At 41.7% G+C, this 26,802-nt stretch overlaps 1 protein-coding gene across 2 annotated transcripts in view; it reads right to left on the minus strand.

Annotated features, from left to right (window-relative positions):
* The window catches only part of enpp1 (ectonucleotide pyrophosphatase/phosphodiesterase 1), a 34,156-nt gene extending 22,271 nt beyond the window's left edge, over positions 1-11,885 (minus strand). Inside the window, exons 1-5 of one of the 2 annotated variants that reach the window (XM_006792572.3) lie at positions 11,613-11,885; positions 6,605-6,674; positions 2,955-3,015; positions 1,150-1,247; positions 990-1,069 (exon numbers count right to left, since the gene is read on the minus strand). In XM_006792572.3, the coding sequence (XP_006792635.2) occupies positions 990-1,069; positions 1,150-1,247; positions 2,955-3,015; positions 6,605-6,674; positions 11,613-11,741 (438 nt within the window). In that variant the 5' untranslated portion in view covers positions 11,742-11,885. Of the gene's footprint in view, positions 1-989; positions 1,070-1,149; positions 1,248-1,495; positions 1,797-2,954; positions 3,016-6,604; positions 6,675-11,612 lie in introns of those variants that run through there. The other variant, XM_006792573.3, reaches the window with a different exon arrangement.
* Positions 11,886-26,802: the final 14,917 nt, after the last annotated feature.

The raw sequence follows: 26,802 nt of genomic DNA on the forward strand, positions 1-26,802 counted from the left end.
CAAACAGTATTGTTTGACTGATGGCCCTTAATATAAAGACTTGTTTCGGACTTTACGTTTCCCAATTTTTGCTTTAAGTTATTTTGTTATTTACATAATAATGTAGATAACCTAATAATTATCCTTATTGCTGTTTTAGAGAGGAGCAGTGCTTCAAAGGATAGTTGCAGATTTCTGTCAGAATCTGCAGATTATACAGTACAAATAAAATGTTCACGTTGTCTTCCCAACAGTTTCACTAACATCTACACTGGATGGCCAGTAAGCGTTCGCGATGTCTTCTCCGGCGCTGATAATTGGCGTCTGTCTTGTGTCAGTGACGTAAAAGACGGATTTAATGTGACATGACCGTTCACAGCAGTCGCCTTCTAAAATATCGGATATTTATCGGATTCAGTACCACATACGAAAGTGACCCAGATCGGATTTGAAAATATCGGATTTGTGCCGCTCACACTGTCATACCATGATCGGATATGGGTCGCATAGGGTCAAAAAAATCGGATTTGATGCGCTTCCGCCTGCAGTGTGAACGTAGCCTAACTGTAACTACTAGGTGCTTTTCCTATCATGCTGACTTACATGCTGCTGGCTTTGGCTGCAGCAACTGTGTTGCTACTTAGTGTGTAGTTTTCTCTACATGCCATCTGCACCCTTGTCATATGCTACAAAAACCATGTCTTATATGACCATACACCGGGTTTCTTAATCACTGCTAGATTATTGGCAGATTAAGAAACCCTGGGAAATGAATAACCAGTGATGTCATGTGGGTATGTTGAACGTGCTTTGTTGTAAGTGCCCCAGGTAACTGGGTTGGTCACTTCACATTCAAACTGCACACAAAACTGCTCATTGAAAATGTTCATTGAAACAGTTGCAAATTACAAATACATCCTTACACAACATGAGTTATTCATCATCACTGACCAAACAGGTTTGCTGGGCAACAGTGTTTGGTCAGTTCTCAGTGAACAAAAAACACTCACAGTCACAATGGTGTAGTGGTTGGGAAAGGTCTTTGTGGGATAAACAGGCCTCAGGTACGGCGTTGTAGTTCCATTATTTCCTGCAATGTAACAAAGTCACATTGTTACCATGAGCTGTAAATCGTAAAGAACTGTGAGACAGGCGATGTTTTTGACTTACGTAACTTGCTGATAACAGGCATGTGACTCGCATGTTCTTTCAGATACGCTGCCCGGAAACCGTCCAAAGACACCAGGATGAGAGGAGGCTTTGAAAATCTGGACAGGAAAAACATCTTATAAATACATTCTCTAAGGGGACGCTGTGTTTATCATTAATAATCTGGAGTCATCTTTCCACTCCTTCTAGTGCCAAGTTTTTCTATAAGCAAGTCTAATCACACAACAGCATCTTGAAACGGCTACAGTCAGTCATTTCGAAGCATTTTTTAAGTTAACTTTCATATCATAGCTCACTGAAACATAAAAACTGAACCAAATTTAAGACAAATGAAAATTTAACTGACTTTACTTTTCCATCTGTGACACTTCAATCATCTTCTGTCCTCCTATCGGTATCCTTTCAATTCAGAAGTCTTTCAACATCATGTCCCTTTCTTAGAATGTCTGTCCTTTAACATTGCTTTGGTGTCAAGCCACTGAGAGCAAGAATTAGACCTGTGGCTGAATGCGCTATGTAGCAGCGCTGGCATTAAACTAAAACTGAAAACCAAAACAAGCTAAAAGTTGTGAAACAGACCTGGAGAAGGAAGAGATGGTTATGATTTTCTGTAGAGTTGCAAATATGAAAATGTCTTTCATTTTTTTATTGTTAATGTAGAATAAAATCATCAATATAATTCAGAAAATTATATAAAAATAGATACAATTAAAGCAGTTTATTGAGGGTTCTCATGTGACATCATGCGGACATGGTTTAAAATTTGTCTGCCTCTGATTTCTAAAGCATGTTTCACAGATAAAAATCACAGAGTGCTTCACAATAAAGCCAGAAAACTCCCCTAAAAAACATAACACTGGCCAGTTTGTGTAATGGTCGTCTATTACTGGTATTAGCTGTGTAGTTGTAAAATTTGTAAAAGTGACGCTTAGTGGAAATAGGGAAAGTTCAACTTCAAAGTAAAATATGTGCTTTTTGAAACTGCAGCACTATGGTAGAACTTTTATGCTGAAGGCAAACTTTCTCCATTTCCGGTTTGCACGTCACTTTTAAAAGTTTCCCAATAGCTCCGAGAGCAAGCCCATCACATCCATTCAAACTAGGAGCAGCAATTTGCTAGTAACCAAAATAATCATAAGAAAGATTTTGCCAACCTGTCAGGAAAGTAAAAGTGTGGTGCATCCATAGAAACAATAAAAAACAACACTCATATAAATAATACAGACATGTGTGTGTCTTATTGTATTTTTCAAACTAAAATAGCTTCATCTGGAGCCACAGGACCATTTTTCCACAGTCTGACGCGTCTGTCTGAGGTTACTCCCTCGCCAAGACAGAAACACAAACATGTGACCATGCTCTCGTGCAAACACACAGACACAACTCATCAACACATGCCTGATTACTCGGCCATTACCCCAGTTTCCATAGAGACAGTTACTTTTTCCCCAATAAAGCAACACCACTGGGAGAGAACAAGCCGCGATTCAGCTATTTACAAGATAAAAAATATGGACGTTAGCTGGGTAAACAACCAGAGAGTGATAGAAAGGAAACTCTAGCCTGCTTTGTATGTTGATAGTGTTTGCTAACAGTGAACAATGGTTTCTTCTCAGGGAAAATGTGGGTGATATGATTAAATAGTTTCACTTTCAGATCTGTGATATGTTACAACTTAGGATTCAGATGGAGGAGGACCAGAGCTGATGTAATCCAAAGGAGTCCAGGTGGAATTTGTGTATTCAATTTTATGAAAAGTAAATCTGTTTTCACATTGCTGAAGCCAAACAAAAGTATTATATTACCCAGGAGGACACTGTGGCTGACTGACTTCCTGAAAGGCCTCTTCCAGCCAGGCCTCCCCTCCTGTGAGAAAAGAACTGTGTTACTAAGGAAAATTGAGGTTTTCTATTTAATTTCAGCACACTTTTTGGGTTAATGCAAATGTCAATAAATAATATATATTAACATGACACAGTGACCTTGCAAGGTAAGTTACTAGAACTGTTTTGACAACCACTTAGATCCTCAGTTTAAACTCTTACAGATTTTAAAACCTTTCATATAAATAACGTAATCTTTGTTAATCACTTAGAGTTACCACAAAAGGACGTCACCTGACAAGCTTTGAGGATATAATATGATCCCTTCTGGTGGACAACAACTAAAGCAATCTGTCAAGTTCACCCTTTAAATGGCACTGTTGAATAATTTGACTACCAGTGAAGAGGATGTGTAAGTTCGAAGTGACATTACTTTTTCATCCACATTTACAAGAAGACTGGAAGCATTTCGAGACAGAACACATGCTGCGTTTCATTTTGCCTCAGAGACGATGCGATCGCCATAGAAACACTCTTGGAAACAAAGAAGTGAAACGTAACACGTTGTAACCTGATGTATCCACACATGCACTGAAACCCCTCCCCCCAAAAAACCGTCATTATTTCACTTTATCTGATAAGTGAAATACATACAATGATGTTTTAAGAATGCATTAATTGGTTTGTTACATCAGGGAACTACATAACCTGTGAACACAATAGTACATACTGTATTCAGTGCAAACTTTTTAGCCATCAGCTGTGTCCTTATATAACAGGGCTTTCATGATATCACAGTTTCACTTCATGTCTGTCGTGTTGGATAATGACACCAGTCAGGAAAAAGACTCCTGGTTTGAATCTTGCTGTTGGCTGTTTGAGTGTTCTGCAGGAGCCTGCATAGGTTTCCACAAACTGATCGAAGTCATGCATGTTAATTTGATTTTAAATGGGCTGCAGGATGGGAATGTAAGACTGTTTTCCTCTCTGTGTTAGCCATGTGACAGACTGGTGACGGCGTTTATCCCGTCTTGTTATCCTCAATTCATGGTTATCATGACACCCCAGAAGAAATGAGCCTCATTTTCATTAGAGCTCTTATTGTGCCGACTTGATGCATTTACTAATAAGAGGGTCTGTATCAAAGACACACAACTGTTAGGTTATTCTTTTGATAGGTGGATTTGGGTTTTACATATTTTTACATGTTCCATTTGTTGCTGTTCTTTTAACTCTCTCAAACCTAACCTGTCGCTGGCATCAGACAGGTGTTTTGCAACGCTCTTTTCAATATCTGCAACTCCCGTAACTCCTGAACCATTTGCTTGATTGAAATAATTGCAAAGGTTCCTGAAAGCAGCGACTCTGCGCTTTTTAGTGATATTAGGGTTATTACGGTAATCCCAGGCATGGTGTCTTAGCAGCTCCATGAAGATGAAGGTTGGTCCTCCCAAAACAACAAAAAAAACACAAAGGAAAAAAGCCCTCACTTGCTCTTTCTGCTGTGAGAGAGGCTAATACAATACTGTTGTTTATGCATCAGTAATATATGATTATCTAAGAGAGAGCTGCAAGAGCACCACTTCCTTCCTGCGTTATGTAGAGATGTATGATTAAAAAAAAACCCAATAAAAGTGTTGCTTCCTGGAGTTTTTAGAAAACAAAAGCAGCACTTAGTTTGGGAAAGACAATAGACAGTAAAACAATCATAACATTTATTCTAGTTGTTGCATTCAAATGCGAACTGAGAATACGCCCTCATATGTTGTAACGGTCTGCACAGGTTGATAAGAAACGTTCCTTACTCAAGGACTTTCCCACAGGCAAGGCATCACCAAGCAGGAAATTTTGGGTCACCTCTTTAACCTTTTAAACATCTGCCTTCCTTATGCATCCATCAAGTCTCCTGCTGTACTGACAGGGCATACGACAGAGGGAGCCTTAGCACATGGGTGAAAAATCCCCTCCTCGCTGCTTCGGGGCCAGCTATGTGGTTTGGACTTAACATGGGGATGCTCTGTCTCAGGAGACCGCTTTCTATGGTGAGTAATCGACATAAAAAGCCACTCTCAGCATTTTGTACAACACAGCGTCAGCCTATAGGAACAAGTGGAGTTCTGGTTTATTTTTGTTTCTTTTAATCTGTTGCCAAAGGCCTCACCAAGAAAGCAGCAGTATGAAAGATGTGAAAGTCCCAACAAAGCTGCACAGATGTAAGGACTGGTGAGTGAAAAGAAGCATTCTTCCCATATGCAAAAGTTTTATGTTAACTGAGGAGAAAATAGAGTGCAAGTTAAAGGGAAATGCCACAGGAGAGAGAGGACCCCACCCAGGCTGGGGACTGCTGCCCACAGTCATCGCCGCTGCCCCCTAAATTGGAGGAGCGTTTTTGGCATGGTGGTTTTCAACAAAGAGCGTACTGACACTGCTGCCCACGTCTAACTGGGGCGAATCTATAGCTGCAGAAAACATTCCTCTGTCACTTAAGAGGGTATTTACGACTTGTTTTGCAGCCATGGACAGAAAAAACTAGCCTGCACCACCCTGACAAAAACATACGCTCAACCTATGTGGCGTCTTGGGGGTTAACTTTCACCTCTCTGTCTCTCTTTTGCTGCCTGGTTGGTAACTTTATCCTTCTCTACTGCTCCTCTAAATACTTCAAGTTTCAAGTTTCTGGAGGATCTGCAGCGGGATGTTAGGTGCTATACACGAGAGTGTGGAACCTTGATTGTTATTTTACCAAGTGACAACCGTACCAAATGAATTCTTGCTGAATAAATGCCAGAAATGTAACCTGAGATAATCTGTCTCACGCTCTTGTAGCCAAAGCTCTCTATTCACTGTCCATGAGGAGTGAAAACCATGACTTAGACAAAGCTCAGACAGAAAATGTATTAATGTGGCACTACTCAGATTTACATGTGAATGAAAGAAAAAGCGGGTCAGCACTTTGACAGCTGCATATCGAAGGTCAACTCTGAGAATTCAATGGAAAAGCAATTGAAATCCTCGTGAATACAGGGCGCTGAGGTCTATATTGACATTCTTCACATTTTCAACACCAGCACTTCACAGACTATATATCTACTAAAGTAAAATTCAAAGATATCCTGCAGTAACAGACTTATGCGGATTGTAGTTTTGTTTCCTGCGCAGAAGGATGCACATGTGTGTTGCAGTGACACGAAGTCCCGCTGATATTTTCATCTTGTACCACTTATTGACAGCTGCAGCAGCAATACGTCTGGATATGCACCAACCAAAGGAAGAGGGAGTGCAAGCAATCAAATGTGGCAGTGAAGAAATGTAGCTTTCAAATTCTTTATAAAACTCTTTTTCCTGTTTTGAGGAAGAAGATACACTTAACTTGTTTATTAAACCACAAGAACATGCATAAAGTGGTTTGATGAGAAACAGGGGTGTTAAATAAATAAATTTCTTTAAAATTTAAATGTAATCCAAGCTGAATGAAAAATATGCTGTAAATGAAGCACAAATCATGAAGGGGGAAGAGGGATGGGGGAGGGGGATTGGAGACTTTTCCAACAGCCATTGGGCAAGAATTATGAAAATGAGGAGGTGAAATGTACATTAATTTAATGCTGGTTAATTAAAACAGTCAATCTTACCTGATCCTTTCTCCTTTCTCAGAAAAAACACCACAGCCAGGATAACCACCAGTAAACAGAGCAGCAGAACCTATAACCCAGAAGATAAAATGGCAAGATGTTTGTTAAAGCTGTTAGAGATAGCAGCCACTAATTTGAAATTGTTTATTTTGAACTATTTGAACTTTGAGAAAAGAAAAAGGTTCAAGCACTACAAAATTCAACATAATGTGATCAATGATCTTGTCTCTCTCAAGAGGAGACATAAATTAACAAAACTAAATCACGTCCACACTCAAAGCTTCAGCTCTAGAGAGAGCAGTATTGGCTGTCGTACAGCAAGTATTAGATGGGATCCTCTTCACCTAACGACTAAATCATGCTGTTATTTTGCCTCTTAGTATCACTAACACGAGGCTGACATTACAGGCTCTTAAAAAAATATTAATGGACCGATCATGTATAAATTTGTTGTATCCACAGTTTGCAGAGGAACCCAGCTGACTCATATGATCCTCTTAAATTTCCAAGTTTTCTTTTCAAAAAATGTGATGCAGCTGCAGATGCAGACTGAGAATCACAAAAACAGCCAAGCTACGAGACGGTCAAGAACAAACGGGCTCAGTGTTTCTCTGTACTTCACTGTCTTCGATTCCGTTTAAAAACTGTGTCTGGAAAAAATTATTTTATTGAATCGTTTATTTACACTTTACGCACCAGAGACTGCATGCTATTTTTCCCCAGATCCTCGTCCAACAGGGGGGAAAACCCTGATCGGATTACAACTCTGTGTGCATTGTTACTAAACTACAATCATATAAAAAAAAAGAAAAGAAAAAAAGAAAAAACATACAGAGTTTGAGATCTCCAAGTTAAAATAAAAATGTACATGTCTTATGCAACTTTGTTACTTTTTTACTGTTAAGAATTAGCATTTGGGACCTGTTGAATTACACTAGGGTGGCAAACACTACTCGATCACCATGCTATTATTTTCTGTATACTTCTAATTATGCTTACATTAGCTTTTAGCTCAAAGCCCTACTCCATTACTGCAGCTGAAGAGGTTTAGATACGTTGCTTTATTCAGTTATCCTTCTGCCATCCACCGAGACTTCCATCTGTATCCTCACAAGCTCAACTGTTGATTTTAACAATTTCCACACCATCTCCATCTGTCTATATATTAGTCTCAGCTCTCTGCAGTTGGAAGTAGTAATCCAGAATTGTTTTTGTTTGTTTTTTTAAAAAATCACAAACTTTCTGCCCCAGGACAGCAGCTCCCTGGGGGCGAGTGGTTTGTAATTAGATGGGTGTTTCAAAGATTACTTTACTTAGAAATGACAGTGTTTACCAGGGTTATCACGGATGCTGATTTTGAAGCGTCTGCAATGCCCCAAACCAGGCCAGTTACTCATTATGGCATTACAAATCTTCATTTTAAATGTGTCGCCAGATTTTAATATTGATTATTCTGGTAAAATTGTGCCTTGCAATCACAGTTTTTAAAGAGTATAATATGTAAGTGCATTATGGCTCATCTTCTTTTATTCCTATGACCATCTTATCGCCTCTCTGCTGGGAACGCAGCTGCAAATATTTCCTTAGCACAACACAAGTCATAGTTTAAAGCAAGTCTCTTGTTCTCTGGTGTCACTTTTTGCTGGCACAAAGAGTCTAATTTCCTCCCAGAACTGATACGTTTTTAATCTTTTCACACCGTTTCTTTAGTCTATTACTTTTAACTGAAAGGGGGAAAAAGCTAAACTAAAAAGTAAAAAAAAAAACAGGCTTGAAGTGGAAAAACATAAATTCTTCCTGGAGGAAAGATTTTACAGAGGATTTACAGTTTAAACAAACAAATCCTCAAGCCAAAACTAGTCTGATCCTCCCAAGCTAGAAAGCTACAGCAGTACAGCAAGAGTAATCTACTTAGTGTGATTCACAAGAGCTGGAATTCCTATACAGGTATGAAAACACACTGCTGTATTTGGTGTCAGTGTTTTCCCCAGCTATAGGTGAAAAAAACTGAAAACTCGGATGGGCTTCACAGAAATGCTTAAAGACGGGGTCTCTGTGGGTTGTGAAAGTAAACAGACTGTCTGGTGGAAACCTACTGGGCTGACTGAAACACACTTTAATACTTATTCAGACCCCCCACCATGACCACCACTCATTTTCCATTGTCTACAAGAGAATGATGTAAAGGTTATGAAATTAAACTACAGATGAAAGTCATCTTCGAAGTGGACGTCAAAAAAAGGCTAAAGTCTTTCTAGGGAAAAGTCATTCTAGTTCAGGGGTGGACTTAGACACAAAAGCTAAGGGCTACACATCAAACAGCCATCATGTGTGGCCTTATGACACGCACAAAGCTGAAAGATATGATAGATATGACAAGCTGCTCTCACATAAGCCTGGATCCTTGATCCAAAAAAAATAATAATCAACAACTCTGCTATTTTTCTGTGTTAATCAGGTGCACAACTGACTTAAATGCTGTGTCAGCTGCAACTATTATGGATCAAACTAGCTATTCTGAAGCAAACTAGCTTCTCAGGCAGCAGAGCAAAAGAGGAACTACCATAGAAAAAAAGAGTTTAAGGTGGGTGGAGTTTGAACAGATTTACGTGTTGAAGGAGTGGTAGACATTCACTTTATTATTCATTGTCATAAAGTGTTAGTGGGTACTCAAGATTGAGCTTTTACTTATTTTTGAGTTATTATGGGGTTTTAAGACATTAGGGATGTATTGCAAAGCAGTTACTGCACCATTTTCTGGTAAACCCATTTAACTAAAGCTTACAATCTGCACTTAAAACACATCTCGATTGGTTTAATTTAAAATCCACTGTGGTAGTGTATAGAGGCAAAACTACAAAGTCATGCTATTGTCCGAATTCTCGTGGACCTTAAAAATGAGACCTTGTGCGAGTCTAATTGGTACAAAGCAGACAGCATCTGGTTATCGTGGTGTCGAGCTGACGGTCGCAAGTGAATAGCTGAAAGGATGTGCACATTCTCAAATGACTTCTTTGACATGCAGTTTATGCCTCAGTGATGAAGGAGATCACGAACATTCCAGACATGTTTAACTTTCCACTTCCAACTTTAAAAAAATCACAATTTATTTCACTATATTACAGCAAAAAACATGTTTTTCTGATATGACTATGACCGCAGCAATATAAAACAAGTCCATAAAACATAACGGTATTTTTCTTTACAATTGCTTCAATTATGTTTTTTTCTGTAAAGACTGAAACACACTCCAGATTTAGCCTCCACAAAGACTAAGTGTGGTTAGTTTCAATGCCCCGAGGAGCTGTGAACAATAAAAGCTGCTGTTGTTTTCTGAGACGTTCTTTCTGTGATAAAAATACTGTTCTGGGGAAAACAAAGAACAGACCCAGCAGATTAAATTGTCCATCCCTGCCAGTGATGGAGATAGCCAAGTATTGCGTCAAAGTTCGCACAGCCTGTCTTTTGGTTGACATATTTGTAAACCTTTATTAAGTTATAATTTTTTTAGATTTAGACTAATAATTCAAAATACATATTTACCAATGCTACATTATTACAGATTACACCTCAAAGCGCTACCAAGGTTTTGATCTACTGGCCCAGATGTGGGGATGTTACTGGACACTGAAGGTTATTGATCAAGTCAGAATCTTAAAATTAACAATGTGTTCTGTAAGAGAGTCCAGGGTCAAGATGGGCCAGTTTAAATGAGTCTGTACTTGATGGTAGCACAGGAAGAACAGGCCAAGCCGTGACAAACGTCCACATCCATCTTCTTTCACTGTTTAATTCAGGTTCTTGGGCGGGGTGCTGGAGCCTACCACACATTTCATAAAAGTTAGAGGCGCGTTACACTTTGCACAGATAGCTAGTTTATCTCAGGAACTGCCAATGAACCCAACACACATCTTTGGGCTGTGGAAGCTGGAGTACTCAGATAGAGCCCACTGGGAGGACATGCAAACCCCACGCAGAAAGACTCCAGCTAGCCAGTGGATTCAAACCAGTGGCTTTTTAGTTTTAGTCATCAGTGCTGACTATCACAGCACTGTGCCTGTCTGTTTGTTGAACAGTCTTGCATTAGAATAAAACAAATATTGCTCAATTATGTGAGAAACTAATTGCCCAATTAGTCAACGTTATACATAATTATAGTTATAAACAACTTCAGCTACTACCTGTGCCTCTGCACTGTAACATCTAGAACCACTAAAACGACATCAAAACAAAGCACTGGCAGGACGACTCGTATTCCGGCTGCCTGAATACACCCAATATTTTGCTGAAATGACACTTTGGATCAGAGTCAACGTTGTGGGGTCAGAGCTCCACCCAGCCCTGCTTTGCACTAACAACTGCAGGTCTTGTCCACCTGCAGAGAGCCTGCTGGCCTGTGTCTGTTTGCAGTGGAGTGAAAACATTTAGTTTCCACGTTCGCGCTGGCAACACTGACAGTCTGGTCTGTGTGGCAGCTGTGAATTAATGACAGTGTGAGTAAACAGTGCAGAAATGCTGACCCGAGGATGTGGTTTTTGATCCCTGACGATGGTTCTCTTCCCCTAGTTAAACATCACACAGTGTCAGTTGGGTTAACTGTCTAATGTTTGACAAAAATTATACATTAAAAAAAGGACTAAGACTCAACAGGGCCCAAAATGACGCCTTCAAATGTTTTTTAAACCCCAGAATCCAGTTTCCAATTATGAGACAAAAGAAAAAAGATGGACATCTCTTAATTTCAAACAGGGACAGGTGATTTTTTCCCCCAGTATTTCTTCTAGAGGACAAAAGACAGCAGCTACTTATTAATCAATAATATCATCTATAATAATAGTGTCCCTGACACTTTAAGGGCTTCCCAATTTAAAAGTCACATTAAGATCATGCAGTAATATGAGTGGCAGGAGCTCAGACACATACATTAACTATAATGTGTGACTTTCACACTGCGGAAGTCAATCGCTCAAAGTTGCCCTCCATGCTGCCAAAGTGCAACTGAACATACCCCAATAATGATTTTACGGCGGGTACTCCTTTTATTCTCATTCATGCTCCTCTGACTCTCCACCTCTCGTGTCCCAAATAAAGACGCTGCCTGTTCCGCCGACCCGTCCTCTCCTTTGGTCACTTCCATGCTGCTGAGCGCAAAAAAACAAAAACAAAAAAAGGACGCCTGCAAGTGCTTTCCAGGTTGAACTGAGTAGCAGGATGGGATGCAGCTCTGAGGAATATATAGAGGGGAAATGCCCGCCTTTCTGACGTCTTCAAGTTTTTGCAAAGTAGCTACATGTGTTAGATCTGAGGGAGGAGGAGGATCCAAGACTAATAAAAGCAGAGCAGAAAGCAGAAACTCCCCCTCATTCTGACTTATTTTCCTCTAATGTGGCGAGGAAATAGTACTTTACCCACTTTAAAGCCAGTCAGAGTCACTTTAAAAGAAAATAAAACCCAGACACATTCAGAATACGCATGCCTCAGACGTATTATCACGTCTAATTTCTTTGATTTAGGACATTGACTCGAAATAAAAAGCAAACAGAGATACAGTAATTACGGACTTTCTATGAAAATCCATTATAAGGTCGTGGAGCTGCCACCATCTTGTGGCCAGACTTAAGTGGTGCATTAGGTTCCAGTTCGAGAGTTGAGTCCCATGCAAATATTTAAATTAATTAAAAAAACAAAACAGTTCAACACATTTTCCTTTCCTGAAATAGGAATCTAAGGCTTTTGGCTTGACTATAGTCTTATTTAATTTCACTTACCGTTGGCAAATTTGAGCTTGGCTTGCTGCTCGCTAAAAATTATCCACTGAAGGAAAAATTATCCACTAGAGGACGCTGCCCCACCTCTTCTATTCTTTCTTCTATTCAAAAATAATTTGGTCAACAAAAAGAAATAACAGCCGATTACAAAAGATATTCGGCCTCATATGAAAAAAAAAAAAAAAGTTTGTATTTTAATAAATTGTAGTCCTGCTAGAAAAAAGGTTTGCATGTAGCATAACAGCATTAAACTACTTTAATATAAACGTCAGGCAACCAGAGCTATTTTCAGAGTTCCTTCCATCAGGTCTGTAAGCTTTACTTGGCTGGTTTAGAAGCGATTTATGGTAAATGGCCTGTATTTGTATAGCGCTTTACTTAGTCCCTATGGACCCCAAAGCGCTTTACACTACATTCAGTCATTCACCCATTTACACACACATTCACACACTGGTGATGGCAAGCTACATTGTAGCCACAGCTGCCCTGGGGCGCACTGACAGAGGCGAGGCAACCTGTCTCTGAAAGGTACCTGGTGTTCATCCGCCCCATATGCCCACCCCTATGAAAAAATAAATGTACTAAGGTCTTCTTTTCAAGTGCCTCTTAAGCAGAGCAGCTTGGACTTATCGGCCATCTTTGGTGCTTAATTGTGTTTATTAAATAAGGTAATCCTGCCAGAAGTTTTGTAGATCCCATCAAGACATTTCATACCAGCAATTAGCAGAGGCTGTTAAAAGTAAAGCATATACAACTGGTTAAAGTGTCAGTGCAGCCTTTGGAAAATCCAAATAAAACTTTGTATATTATGTTGCTGTATCACACACTAACTTTTGACCATTCTGACCTAATGAAAATTTAATTTGGATCACCCCATTGCCCATTTAAAGTGTCAGGTGCAGTATTAACTGATGTCGATTCTTAGTATCCTCACTGCGATTTGCTTCTACTCTAACTAAATACAATTTAAATGATTTAACAGTAACACAAAAGCATGTTTTTGTTTGCAGGAAGCACTTAAATTCACATTCTCTAACTTTGAATCAATTGTTATGGGCACTTGCGGTTTATGCATATATATCCAAGCACACTACTCTGTGGTATTAAAGCATCCACTATATGGTGCTGTTGCAACACTTTCACAGTTATAATACATTTGGTATTTGGTGGTAGAGCTGTTTTCCTGTCACTATATGCAGTCATATAATATGGTTTCTTTCACATCCAGCTGTGTCCAGTTGTATGATCATTTTTATCACATGTGGCTGGTGCCCCTGACCTCTGACCCCTGTGTTGTCTTGTACTCATAAACAGCCCAGGGCTACATGTTCTCACTGTCTGTTTAGTTTTGTCTCCCAGTGTGTGTTTGTTTGTATGTGTGTGTGCGTTAGCTCCATAAGCCTGAGTTTGTTTTTCATTGTAAGCTATAGGGCTGTGCACGCATGCCCGAATGTGTGTTTCATGTTGTTGTTACAGTGACTGTTTCTGTGTGTGTGTTCTGCTCAGTGAGCTGCATGTCTCTCAGCTGTGTCTCCCTACAGCTGCCCCTGACTCAGCTGGATATTACAACATGACCTTTAATGCTGACCTACACATTTGGCACTTAATGTCTACACGATTCTGACCTAATGCTCAGACTGACAAAATAATCCAAGTAAACCCTTTTGTTGTGCACTTTGAGCTTCAAAGTATTTGTCATGGGAATCATGGCAGCAACCCAGAACATTTAGACATGTAGACATGATCAAAATGACCTGCTAAAGTCCAACTGAACTCAAATGGCATCTACCAAGATCTGAATCCAATAGAGCACCTTTGGGATGTGGTGGAACACGAGATTCCCATCATGGATGTGCAGCTGACAAATCTGCAGCAGCTGTGAAGCTATCATGTCAGTGGGGACAAAAACCTCTGGAATGTTCCCAACACCTTGGTGAGTCCATGCCATGAAGACTTAAAGTCATTGGAGGGGCCGCAGAGTGCACAAGGAACTTTGTCTTTAATGAAAGAAGGAAACAATAGTGTATGAAACCTTGTTAAGGGAACCTCTTGAAAGCAAAAGGATGCTTGGCTAGCCATCATCAAAATGAATTTTGTAATAAAACAAGAAGAGTTTGACTTATGCTTTGCTTTTCAGTTGGTGGAACCCAGAGACCAAATAGTGGGCCTGGGCACTTAAAAGGTTGCGGAAAAACTTTGTAAAGGTGTTCAATAATGACCGATAATGACATCCATCCATCCATCCATCCATCCATCCATCCATCCATCCATCCATCCATCCATCCATCTTCTTCCACTTATCCAAGGCTGGGTGTCGGGGGCAGCAACCTAAGCAGAGAAGCCCAGACCTACCTCTTCCCAGCCACCTCCTCCAGCTTGTCTCAATCTTTTTCATTCTTTTTTCAAAATTTTTTCAAAATTTTTTCAAAATTCATCTTGTCTCCTCCACCTCCTCCACCAAGGTGTGTCCAGGCCAGCTGAGAGATATAATCTCTCCAGTGTATCCTGGGTCTCCCCTGGAGCCTCCTCCCCGTGGGACATGCCCAGAACACCTCACCCAGGAAGTGGCCAAGGACCATCATTGTCAGATGCCTGAACCAACTCAACTGCCTCCTTTCAATGTGGAGGAGCAGCGGCTCTACTCTGAGCCCCTCCCAGATGGCTGGACTTCTCACCCTATCTCTAAGGGAGAGGCCAGCCACCCTTCGGAGGAAACTCATTTCCACCGCTTGTATCCGCGATCTCTAAGGTAGAGGCGTTAGCTTACAACGCCAACTGTCTGCCATGTATAATCCAGTTTTGAGATCCCTTTCTAGACGCCTTAACGTCCACTCACATCCTGGGCCATTTGACCTCAATAAATCACATCATAGGGTGGGGCTAGGTTTCACTATGGGTTCACCTGAAACCTTGGCTGATTGTGACCCACACCCGTTTTCTTTGCTTTCCAAGCTCCCTAGACTACGATGACCTGGATGACTGAGAACCTTCACAGAAAGTTAGCAGAGTGCTTTGACAGATAAGCAAGCGGCAGATACACAGTGGGTGAATTAACATAGGAAGCAAAACATCAAGTAAAGAAGTAAAGAAGACACTCAAAGAAACAATAAAAAGACAGTAAAGACTTTCCTGTTAACAATTCTTTTGCTCTTCAAACATACTATATGTACATTCAGAAAATTAAACCTTTCATTCATGTGCAACAGATTGCAGCAACAACTATTTTTGCAATCACATTGCTGAAGCAATCTGCAGCAGTGAGAACAGAGATGAGAAGCAGAGAGGAGATGAACCCAGATAAAGCCTCGATTTATAAATAATACACTGTGAAAGCAGCAGTTGGTGCAGTAGGTTAAAGAATTCATCAGCTGACAGTTATAAGCACATCCCCCGCTGAGATTTACTGCACTTGAGTTATTCCTTCAACTTTGCACAACCCTCAACCAATATTGAAGTCTTCTGTCTTCACAGGCATGTGTGTCACCAACTACCTGTCAGCATTCACAGTGGAGCGCCTATGCTTTCAGTCTGAGGCCTGCTTTTGTTGATGCCCTGAAATAATGAGCACCTTTCAGAAATGTTGATATACACTTACCCACAACTGGAACACGTTGCCCACCTGGAACATGTTGACATATTTTTGGTTTTAACTGAGTTGTGATATAAGGACGGACAGCATGTGACACTACAACATAAAACACGAGGTTGAACATTAGCAGTTTGCTTTAGCTTCACCATGTTTGTAAGATCAGAACAAATCTGAGTTATATAAGCACACTTTATTGAGTTACTGGGATCAGAAAAGGACCAGAATAAGGTTATACACACCTACTGCACATCAGTCTGCATTATGAACATTATGGAGGTGTGAAAGCTGGTGCAAACAGGTTTTGGTTGGATAGTTTCACTTCTTCAAATGATGCTACAAATCTGCTGAGGTTGGATGTGACACCTTAAAAAGCTTTGAAGTTGCTGTCATATTTGCTCAAGTGTTTTTTAATGTTACTAAAAGAAAAGCAGATTTTTTTCCTTAATTTGGCACTAATGGTAGTGCTGATTTGTTCCAAGGCTCTGAAAGCTTATGTAGAGCTGCTAACATTGCTCTTGATCTTGTTATTCTTTCATGTTTCAGTTTTATGCATTAAAAATCCATTCATCAATCTGTGAAAATGCTCATCCAGTTAGAGTACATAGTACATAGTTAGAGTACCCTGCTTAGACCCTGGACTCTACCTAACCTGCAATAGAAGTGCCACTCACATTCACACCAGCAGACAGTTTAGAATCACCAACGAACCCAACGTGTATTTTTAGACTGTGGGAGGAAGTGGGAGCACCCAGAGAGAACTCATGGTAGCACACGGGGAATATGTAAACTTAGCACAAATAGACCCATGGCTGGCCAGAGGATTCAAACCAAGGACTTTCTTGCTGTGCATTAGTAAAGTTTACTTTTGTAGTTCTGCATCAAAAACTACAAATAACGGTGAAGCACAGAGGGTAGAATAAGCACAAATACTGCCCATGAGAAGGGACGTCCCCCAAGTTTAAGGCACACAAGAGAACAAGACACATAATCTGCACATTTCCTTGGGGTTAAACAAGCATGCTTTCCCTGTGGAAGACCAGCGCTAGTACAAGATGTTCTGTGTTTGTCTTACGTAGTTTTGTGTTTCAAAATGTGTGCATTTTCACAGGTGTGTCACTGATTGTTTGAGACAGTGTAAAACCAGAAAAAGACATCTTCCAGTGGGGAAAAAATCTCATGAGGTTAATGTCAGATGAGCTTTCTGTCATAGACTGAATATATTTTGGGAAATGAACCCCTGCACAGAGAGAACAGCGGGGAAAGAAATGTACTCTGCACAAAGTGACAGTTTGGGACATATATTAGCAGACCGTGGTGTGCATATGTCTCTCCACATATAAATGTGTCTGTGGAGGTATTATGGTCAAGGTCTGCAGCTGCAGCCCTTTTTTGCCCAGGATGAAATTCTATCATGTGGCCTGCCAACTCTACTCAAAGGTAACATGTAATCTTTTTTTTCTTTTTTTTTACACTTTCTGCAAGCAATAGTCAGTGTACTTGTCTTTTGATCTTGGGTAAAGGTTGTTTTTTTTTTTTAATAAAATTCTGTTTTGAAGTGGTTTTAATAAAGATAAAACTGCTTCATTTCCAGCAAGCAAAAGAGTAATGTCATATTTATTACAGTCACCTGGAGAGTGAACTGTGATAACGAGATCTATTATGATTTTAATTTTTTCATCATAAATATAGTTGAAATGGTGGGAATGTTCTAGAAAAGGAGTGTCAAACATAAGGCTCGGGGACCAGAATGGGTCTGCCAAAAATTCCAATCCAGTCCATTAGATGGCTTTGGAAATGTGAATGAAGACATAAATTTCTGACTTTTGACTGCAATTTAACAAGTTTTAGAGCTTTTACTACTGATAAAAATCTCCCCCATGGCCATTCACAGTACAAAGTATTTAAATGATAAATGTCTTTAATTTTTACACACATGGTACAGTTTAAGATCAAAGAGTCCTACTGACAAGTTTCTTTCGTTTATTAGAGCACCATTTTTTTATCATGTAGAAAAACTGAGATTTACTGTTGACCTTGTGCTTTCTGTCTTATATTAAGATATTTCATTGATTAAATGTGTAGTTAAACGTTCTTACACTGACAGAAATTTGAGTTTTACCAGTCCAGCCTACATAAGATCAAAGTCAACAATGAGTAATATGCAAGTTGAGTGCACTGCACTCTTGGTGGCGCTGTCACTTGGTGTTCGCTCGCTCTGCGGTAGAGTATCACTTCCTGTTCCTGCTCAAACACAGTGGTGTTTCTGAGTAACTTATTTGCTTAGCAATTTAATTAACAACTTTTAAATACATTCTTTTTTCAGAGTATAATCTTCACGTGCTTCATCCGAAGCACACTTTCTGTGTACTCACTACCTAATTTATAGCCAAAGTATTCACTCACTGTCTCTGTACTGTTTCGGTAGCTTAGCTTAGCTTGTAGCCGACTCGTTAGCACCATGGCTACTTCACCTGTCCCTCCTGCACTTTCTTGCTCATTGTGTCAGATGTTTAGTTACTCCTCGGCCTCCTTTAGCAGTAATGATATCTGTAACAAATGTAGCATATTTGCAGCTCTGGAGGCCAGGATTACTGAATTGGAGACTCGGCTTCGCACCCTTCATTCACCTGTAGCTAGCCAGGCCCCTGTAGCTGGTGCAGCCGAAGATAGCGTAGGCCCCGCTAGCTGTTCCCCGGCAGACCCCAAGCAGCTGGGGAAAGAGGGCGGCTGGGTGACGGTGAGGAGGAAGCATAGTCCTAAACAGAAGCCCCAGGTACACCACCAACCCGTTCATGTGTCTAACCATTTTTCCCCACTTGGCGATACACCCGCCGGGGGTCAAACTCTGGTAATTGGTGATTCTGTTCTCAGACATGTGAAGCTAGAGACACCGGCAACCATAGTCAATTGTCTTCCAGGGGCCAGAGGAGGCGACACTGAAGGAAATTTAAAACTGCTGGCTAAGGGTAAACGTAAATTCAGTAAAATCATAATTCACGTCGGCAGTAATGACACCCGGTTACGCCAATCGGAGGTCACTAAAATCAATATTGAATCAGTGTGCAACTTTGCCAAAACAATGTCGGACTCTGTAGTTTTCTCTGGTCCCCTCCCCAATCAGACCAGGAGTGACATGTTTAGCCGCATGTTCTCCTTAAATTGCTGTCTGTCTGAGTGGTATCCCAGAAACGATGCGGGCTTCATAATTGGCAAACCTTCTGGAGGAAACCTGGTCTTGTTAGGAGAGACGGCATCCATCCCACTTTGGATGGAGCAGCTCTCATTTCTAGAAATATGGACAAATTTATTAAACCCCTCAAAATATGACTATCCAGAGTTGGGACCAGGAAGCAGAGTTGTAGTCTTACACGCCTCTCTGCAGCTTCTCTCCTCCTGCTACCCTCCCAAAAACCCATCTCCATAGAGACTGTGTCAGCTTCCAAAAAGACAAAAAACAAACTAAAAACCAGCAACAAACAACTTAAACATAAACAATTACAAAGAAAGAACAATACAGTATCCACATCTGAACCAAAGAGTAAAACAGTGAAATGTGGCTTATTAAATATTAGGTCTCTCTCCTCCAAGTCTCTGTTAGTACATGACTTAATAATTGATCAACAAATTGATTTACTCTGCCTTACAGGAACCTGGTTGCAGCAGGACGATTATGTTAGTTTAAATGAATCAACACCCCCGAGTCATTCTAGCTACCAGAAATCTTGAAGCACAGGCCGAGGGGGCGGTGTGGCAGCAATTTTTCACACCAGTCTATTAATTAATGAAAGACCAAGACAGACTTTTAATTCATTTGAAAGTCTGATGCTTAACATTGTCCACCCCAGCTGTGAAACTCAGAAACCAGTCTTACTTGTTATCATCTATCGTCCACCTGGGCCTTACACAGAGTTTCTGTCTGATTTCTCAGACTTTATATCTAATTTAGTTCTGAGCTCAGATAAAATAATTATTGTGGGTGATGTTAACATCCATGTAGATGCTAAAAATGACAGCCTCAACATGGCATTTAATCTGTTATTAGACTCAATTGGTTTCTCTCAAAATGTAAAAGAACCCACCCACCACTTTAATCACACTCTAGATATTGTTTTAACATATGGCATAGAAACTGAACATTTAACAGTGTTTCCTGAAAACCCTCTCCTGTCTGATCATTTCCTGATAACAGTTACATTTACAATAATTGATTACACAGCAGTGGAGAGTAGACTTTATCAAAGTAGATGTCTTTCTGAAAGCGCTGTAACTAAGTTTAAGAATATAATCCACCCACTGTTATCATCGTCAGTGCCCTGTACCAACACATAGCAGAGCAGCTATCTGAACGCTACCCCAACAGAGGTCGATTATCTTGTTAATAATTTCACCTCCTCACTACGTACGACTCTGGATACTGTAGCTCCAGTGAAAACTAAGGTCTCTAATCAGAAGTACCTGACTCCGTGGTATAATTCTCAAACAAGTACCCTAAAGCAGATGACTCGTAATCTGGAGAGGAAATGGCGTGTCACAAATTTAGAGGATCATCATTTAGCCTGGAGAAATAGTTTGTTGCTTTATAAGAAAGCCCTCCGCAAAGCCAGAACATCTCACTATTCGTCACTGATTGAAGAAAATAAGAACAACCCCAGGTTTCTCTTCAGCACTGTAGCCAGGCTGACAAAAAGTCAGAGCTCTTTTGAGCCAACCATCCCTTTAACATTAACTAGTAATGACTTCATGAACTTCTTCACAAATAAAATTTTTATCATTAGAGAAAAAATTACCAATAATCATCCCACAGATGTAATATTATCTACAGCTACTCTTAGTACCATTGATGTTAAGTTAGACTCTTTTTCTCCAATTGATCTTTCTGAGTTAACTTCAATAATTACTTCCTCCAAACCATCAACGTGTCTTTTAGACCCCATTCCTACAAAACTGCTCAAAGAAGTCCTGCCATTAATTAATTCTTCGATCTTAAATATGATCAACCTATCTCTAATAATCGGCTATGTACCACAGGCCTTCAAGCTGGCTGTAGTTAAACCTTTACTCAAAAAGCCATCTCTAGACCCAGCAGTCTTAGCTAATTATAGGCCAATCTCCAACCTTCCTTTCATATCAAAAATCCTTGAAAGAGTAGTTTTCAAACAGCTAACAGATCATCTGCAGAGGAATGGTTTATTTGAAGAGTTTCAGTCAGGTTTCTGAGTTCATCACAGCACAGAAACAGCTTTAGTGAAGGTTACAAATGATCTTCTTATGGCCTCTGACAGTGGACTCATCTCTGTGCTTGTCCTGCTGGACCTTAGTGCAGCATTCGATACTGTTGACCATAATATCCTATTAGAGCGATTAGAACATGCTGTAGGTATTACAGGTACTGCACTGCAGTGGTTTGTATCATATCTATCTAATAGACTCCAATTTGTGCATGTAAATGGAGAGTCCTCTTCACACACTGAGGTTAATTATGGAGTTCCATAGGGTTCAGTGCTAGGACCAATTCTGTTTACATTATACATGCTTCCCCTAGGCAGCATCATTAGAAGACATGGCATACATTTTCACTGCTATGCAGATGACACCCAGCTCTATCTGTCCATGAAGCCAGATAACACACACCAATTAGTTAAACTGCAGGAATGTCTTAAAGACATAAAGACCTGGATGGCCGCTAACTTTCTGCTTCTTGATTCAGATAAAACTGAGGTTATTGTACTCGGTGCTGAAAAGCTTAGAAATATGGTATCTAACCAGATTCTTACTCTGGGTGGCATTACCTTGGCCTCCAGTAACGCTGTGAGGAACCTTGGAGTCATTTTTGACCAGGATATGTCCTTCAACGCACATATTAAACAAATATGTAAGACTGCGTTCTTCCATTTGCGCAACATCTCTAAAATTAGAAATATCTTGTCTCAGAGTGACGCTGAAAAACTAGTTCATGCATTTATTACTTCCAGGCTGGACTACTGCCATTCATTATTATCAGGATGTCCAAAAAACTCACTGAAAAGCCTTCAGCTAATCCAAAATGCTGCAGCAAGAGTACTGACAGGGACTAGAAAGAGAGAGCACATTTCTCCTGTTTTGGCTTCCCTTCACTGGCTTCCTGTTAAATCCAGAATTGAATTCAAAATCCTGCTCCTCACATACAAGGTCTTAAATAATCAGGCCCCATCTTATCTTAATGACCTTGTAGTACCATATCACCCTATTAGAGCACTTCGCTCTCGCTCTGCAGGCCTTCTTGTTGTTCCTAGAGTATTTAAAAGTAGAATGGGAGGGAGAGCCTTCAGTTTTCAGGCCCCTCTTCTGTGGAACCAGCTTCCAGTTTGGATTCGGGAGACAGACACTATCTCTACTTTTAAGATTAGGCTTAAAACTTTCCTTTTTGCTAAAGCATATAGTTAGGGCTGGACCAGGTGACCCTGAATCCTGCCTTAGTTATGTTGCAATAGACGTAGGCTGCCGGGGGATTCCCATGATGCATTGAGTTTTTCCTTTCCAGTCACCTTTCTCACTCATTATGTATTAATAGACTTCTCTGCATTGAATCATATCTGTTATTAACTCTCTTCCACAGCATGTCTTTTATCCTGTCTTCCTTCTCTCACCCCAACCGGTCGCAGCAGATGGCCGCCCCTCCCTGAGCCTGGTTCTGCCGGAGGTTTCTTCCTGTTAAAAGGGAGTTTTTCCTTCCCACTGTCGCCAAAGTGCTTGCTCATAGGGGGTCATATGATTGTTGGGTTTTTCTCTGTATCTATGAAGCGCCTTGAGGCGACTTTTGTTGTGATTTGGCGCTATATAAATAAAATTGAATTGAATTGAATTGAATTGAAAGTAATCCACGTAGTCCAAAAATTCAAGTTTGAAGCTCCGTTTAAGGCAGTTCTTCCTGGGAGAGTGTGGTGGGGCGTGGTCTGCGGTGGCGTGCAGGAACGGCGGACGCACCTGCACGGCATCCGCAATCACGCCCGCCAGGTTAAAACACGGGGACTCAGGTGTGTGTTGTAGTATGGTGTGTGGTGTGATGCAAATATCAAATAAAATGGCTCAGAACACTGATCCCTGGACCCGCCGTGCCTTATTCATGCCACAGTGGTGCCGAAACCCAGGAAGCGGCACGGCGGGTTTTTATCGGAGCCAGGGAGTGGAGGAGCTGGCCCAGCGGGAGCAGGCGGCGGAGGTGCGTCGCCAGCAGGCAGAGCTGCAGGACCAGTCCGAGCGCCACCTGCAATGGATTGGGGAGCTAGCGGCGCTGCTCTGGGCCTGGGCGCCACCCCCACAGGTGTGTCCCGAGGACAGTGAAGCGGTGGAGGAGCCGCGTGGGGCACCTCAGCAGCCGGACGTGGCAGACAAGGCACGCGGGGATCTGCGCCTGCCGGAGGAGGGGGAACAGCCGGATGTAGGGCTGCTCCTGCCGGGAGCGGTGGAGGAGCTGTTCCAACCGGAGACGGCGGACGAGGCGCGTGAGGGTCTGCGCCAGCTGGAGGAGGAGCCGCGCGAGGGGCTGGCCAAGCCGGGAGTGGTAACGTTGGCAGCGGTGACGGAGGAGCAGCGCGAGGGGCTGCTGGAGCCGCTCCCGACCCCGCCAGCGGTGGACAAGCCGCTCCCGACCCCGCCAGCGGTGGGCGAGCCGCTCCCGACCCCGCCAGCGGTGGGCGAGCCGCTCCCGACCCCGCCAGCGGTGGGCGAGCCGCTCCCGACCCCGCCAGCGGTGGACGAGCCGCTCCAGCCGGAAGAGGTGGAGAAACCGGGAGGGGAGATGGCGGTCCCCGTGCCAGGGGAGCCTGCGCGACCTGGGCCCGAGGTCGAGGATTGAGCGGCCCCGGAGCGTCAGACGCGCCCGGTAGTGAGCCTCTGCCGGGGCCGGCGGGGTCGTGCCGGCTTGTTAGATAGCCGGCCTCCGGACCAGTTTCGCCGCTGCTGCTGGAGGCGTGGCCGACCCCCGGACAAGCCTCGCCGCCATTTGAGGTGTGGGCGGCCTCCGCAAGGGACTTTGCTCTGTTCCCAGGTTGAGAACCAGTGGGGTAGGGGAGTAGGTTCGGCCGGATGACTCCCCGGCCTCAATCGGGCGATGGGGTTGTGTGGTGGGGCGTGGTCTGCGGTGGCGTGCAGGCACGGCGGACGCACCTGCACGGCATCCGCAATCACGCCCGCCAGGTTAAAACACGGGGACTCAGGTGTGTGTTGTAGTATGGTGTGTGGTGTGATGCAAATATCAAATAAAATGGCTCAGAACACTGATCCCTGGACCCGCCGTGCCTTATTCATGCCACAGAGAGTAATATCCAAGCACATGACTTCTGGGGCAGCCAATCAAACCAAAGGCTAGAAGATGAAGTCAGTGAAGCTAATACTGCTGGTTTCAGATAAAGGATGACCTAGGGGCTGAACCAAAGCCAAGTATAAGATAAATACAGATGCATTTGTACTGTGAATCATGCAAAGCTACTGGGGTATAGTTCAAAATGATGAATATAGAGTATGTAATGAACACAAGAGGTTAACTTTAACATGTTCAAAACACTGAGGGGTAAAATAATGGGAAAGGAATTGTCCTAGAAAGCTCATTCTGCTCATTGGCTGGATTTCAGTGGGAGAAATCGTTCATTACTCCTCCAAGCCATCCTCAGCTTCATGATCATTAATATTAACGATCATGAAATGAATGATGCTGACGTAAGTAATGCTATTATTGTTATTAAACATACAGTAAACTGAGTCTGAAGAAGTCAGATGGGTGAATATTGAATCTTTTCTCCAAAGGGAAATCAACTTTCTGGGATTTGCTTTTCTGGATTATTGAGGATGCATCTGGACATGTTGGAATGATGTACCATAAGGGACAACTGAACTAAAGTGCAATTAGTTGCAGACAGCAGAGAGCCACTAAGTGTTACTTGGATCCACAGTCCCATCGACAGGTTATTAGGTACAACAGAAGCACTGATATTTTTTTTTTTTTTCTGTTAATAAGATACAGTGACAACTGCTAGTCATTTGTATGACTCTGTTTCTCTCATTCTTTGACATTAAATTCACTATGAGTAAAAGTAGAGGAGGCTGTTATCATTGTGCAAGACTGGTTATAGCAAAAAACAATCATAAACAAACAACATAAAAGGGAAAATGTACATGTGATAACAGTAATGTAACGGCAACCTTCGGTCCTTCTTTGCCGTTTCTGCAGGACGTAAAGTTTCTGACTCGTGCTGTTGTTAAGTAGCTTGGATGCCTTCCGGTAGCAAAAACGAGGCGAAGGAAAAAAGGGGCAAAACATTTATTTTCCATATAAACCGAAAGGTACAAAACAAATGCCTCTGGTGGGAGCTTTCCTTTATGATACAACAAAAAATAACATTAAAACAGCGACGGTCAAAAAACTGTTGCTCCACATCCTGCTCGCTTACCTAACCTTTTACCCACACCCCTCCGCATGCGGGCCAAATACACACCCCCTTAACGACACTTATCAACACTTTACAACAACAGACTAACAAAGCAGGATTAATTTATGGAGCACAGCCGATTACATTACAACATAAAATGATCAAGATTATAATAGAAACTTAAAGATCTTGACAAATACTTAAATATGGCATGGACTTGGCTCCAACAAGTAAGTCAGACACTTACTGTTAAGACACTAGGCCCAGGATCCTCCAACAGCCACTAGGCCCAGGAATCTCCTGCTGTCACTGTAATGAAGCTGCTATTGTTGAAGCTACCCACAGGGGGTGCTCTGGAATCAATAAGATATACAGAATAGAAGAAGAAAGTGATCGCTGTAGAAAAACAATAAACAGCTAGCTGAAGCTAGCACCAGGAGCAATTCTTGATGTTTTATTCATAGAGGAATAAGAACATTACATGGTACCAGGAGACGGGTCAAGAATAAGAAGAAACACAACAAGATGGATGCAATAAAACCGCCAAGTCCATTGAAACTGACTGGAAACGTGGATGGAAAAAGTTGGAGGACTTTCAAACAGCAGTTCAAACTGTATATTGCAGCTGTCGGAGTGGATCGATGGGCAGATGAAAGGAAAATAGCCATGCTGCTCACCATCGCCGGCACAGAAGCAATAGAGGTCTTCAACACTTTTGTGTTTGCTCAGCCCGAGGACAAAGATAACTTTGATGAAGTCATGAAGAAATTTGACGAGCACTGTCTGTCAAAGAAAAATGAAACATACGAGAGATACGTCTTTCGCTCACGCTTACAGCATCAGGGTGAGTCATTTGATACTTTTCTCACAGACCTCAAGATCAAAGCTCAGTCCTGCAATTTTGGTGATCTCAGAGACTCTATGATACGAGATCAAATAGTGTTTGGAACTAATGAGAAGAAGCTCCGAGAGAAACTGTTGAGAGAAACAGAACTAACGCTGCAAAGTGCTATAAAGATAAGTCAAGCCAGTGAGCTAGAACGACAACATGTCGTGAGAGAGAGAGCCTGTTCAAGCAGCAGCGCAACAAGAAAATGAGGCAGTGAACGCAGTGTCGATTAAAAGAAAGCCATGGAGTAAATTCAAAAACAACGACAACAAAAACAAAACGTGTGACAATGAAATGTTCACTTGCAAGAGATGTGGAGAGAAACACAGACCAAAACAATGTCCCGCATATGGAAAAAAATGTGCAAAATGTAAAGGACAAAACCATTATACAAAAATGTGTCTCTCCAAAAAGAAGGGACAAAAAGTACACACTGTGCAGGAAGGCACAGATGACAGTGATGATCTAAGTGAAACATTTTTCATTAAGATGGTGTCACATGAAGAAGATGTCAATGCACAGTCTTCAAGACTTAACACTGGCCAAAG

Source organism: Neolamprologus brichardi, chromosome 15 (genome assembly GCF_056152115.1).
Source record: "Neolamprologus brichardi isolate AB-2024 chromosome 15, ASM5615211v1, whole genome shotgun sequence".
Taxonomy (NCBI): domain Eukaryota; kingdom Metazoa; phylum Chordata; class Actinopteri; order Cichliformes; family Cichlidae; genus Neolamprologus; species Neolamprologus brichardi.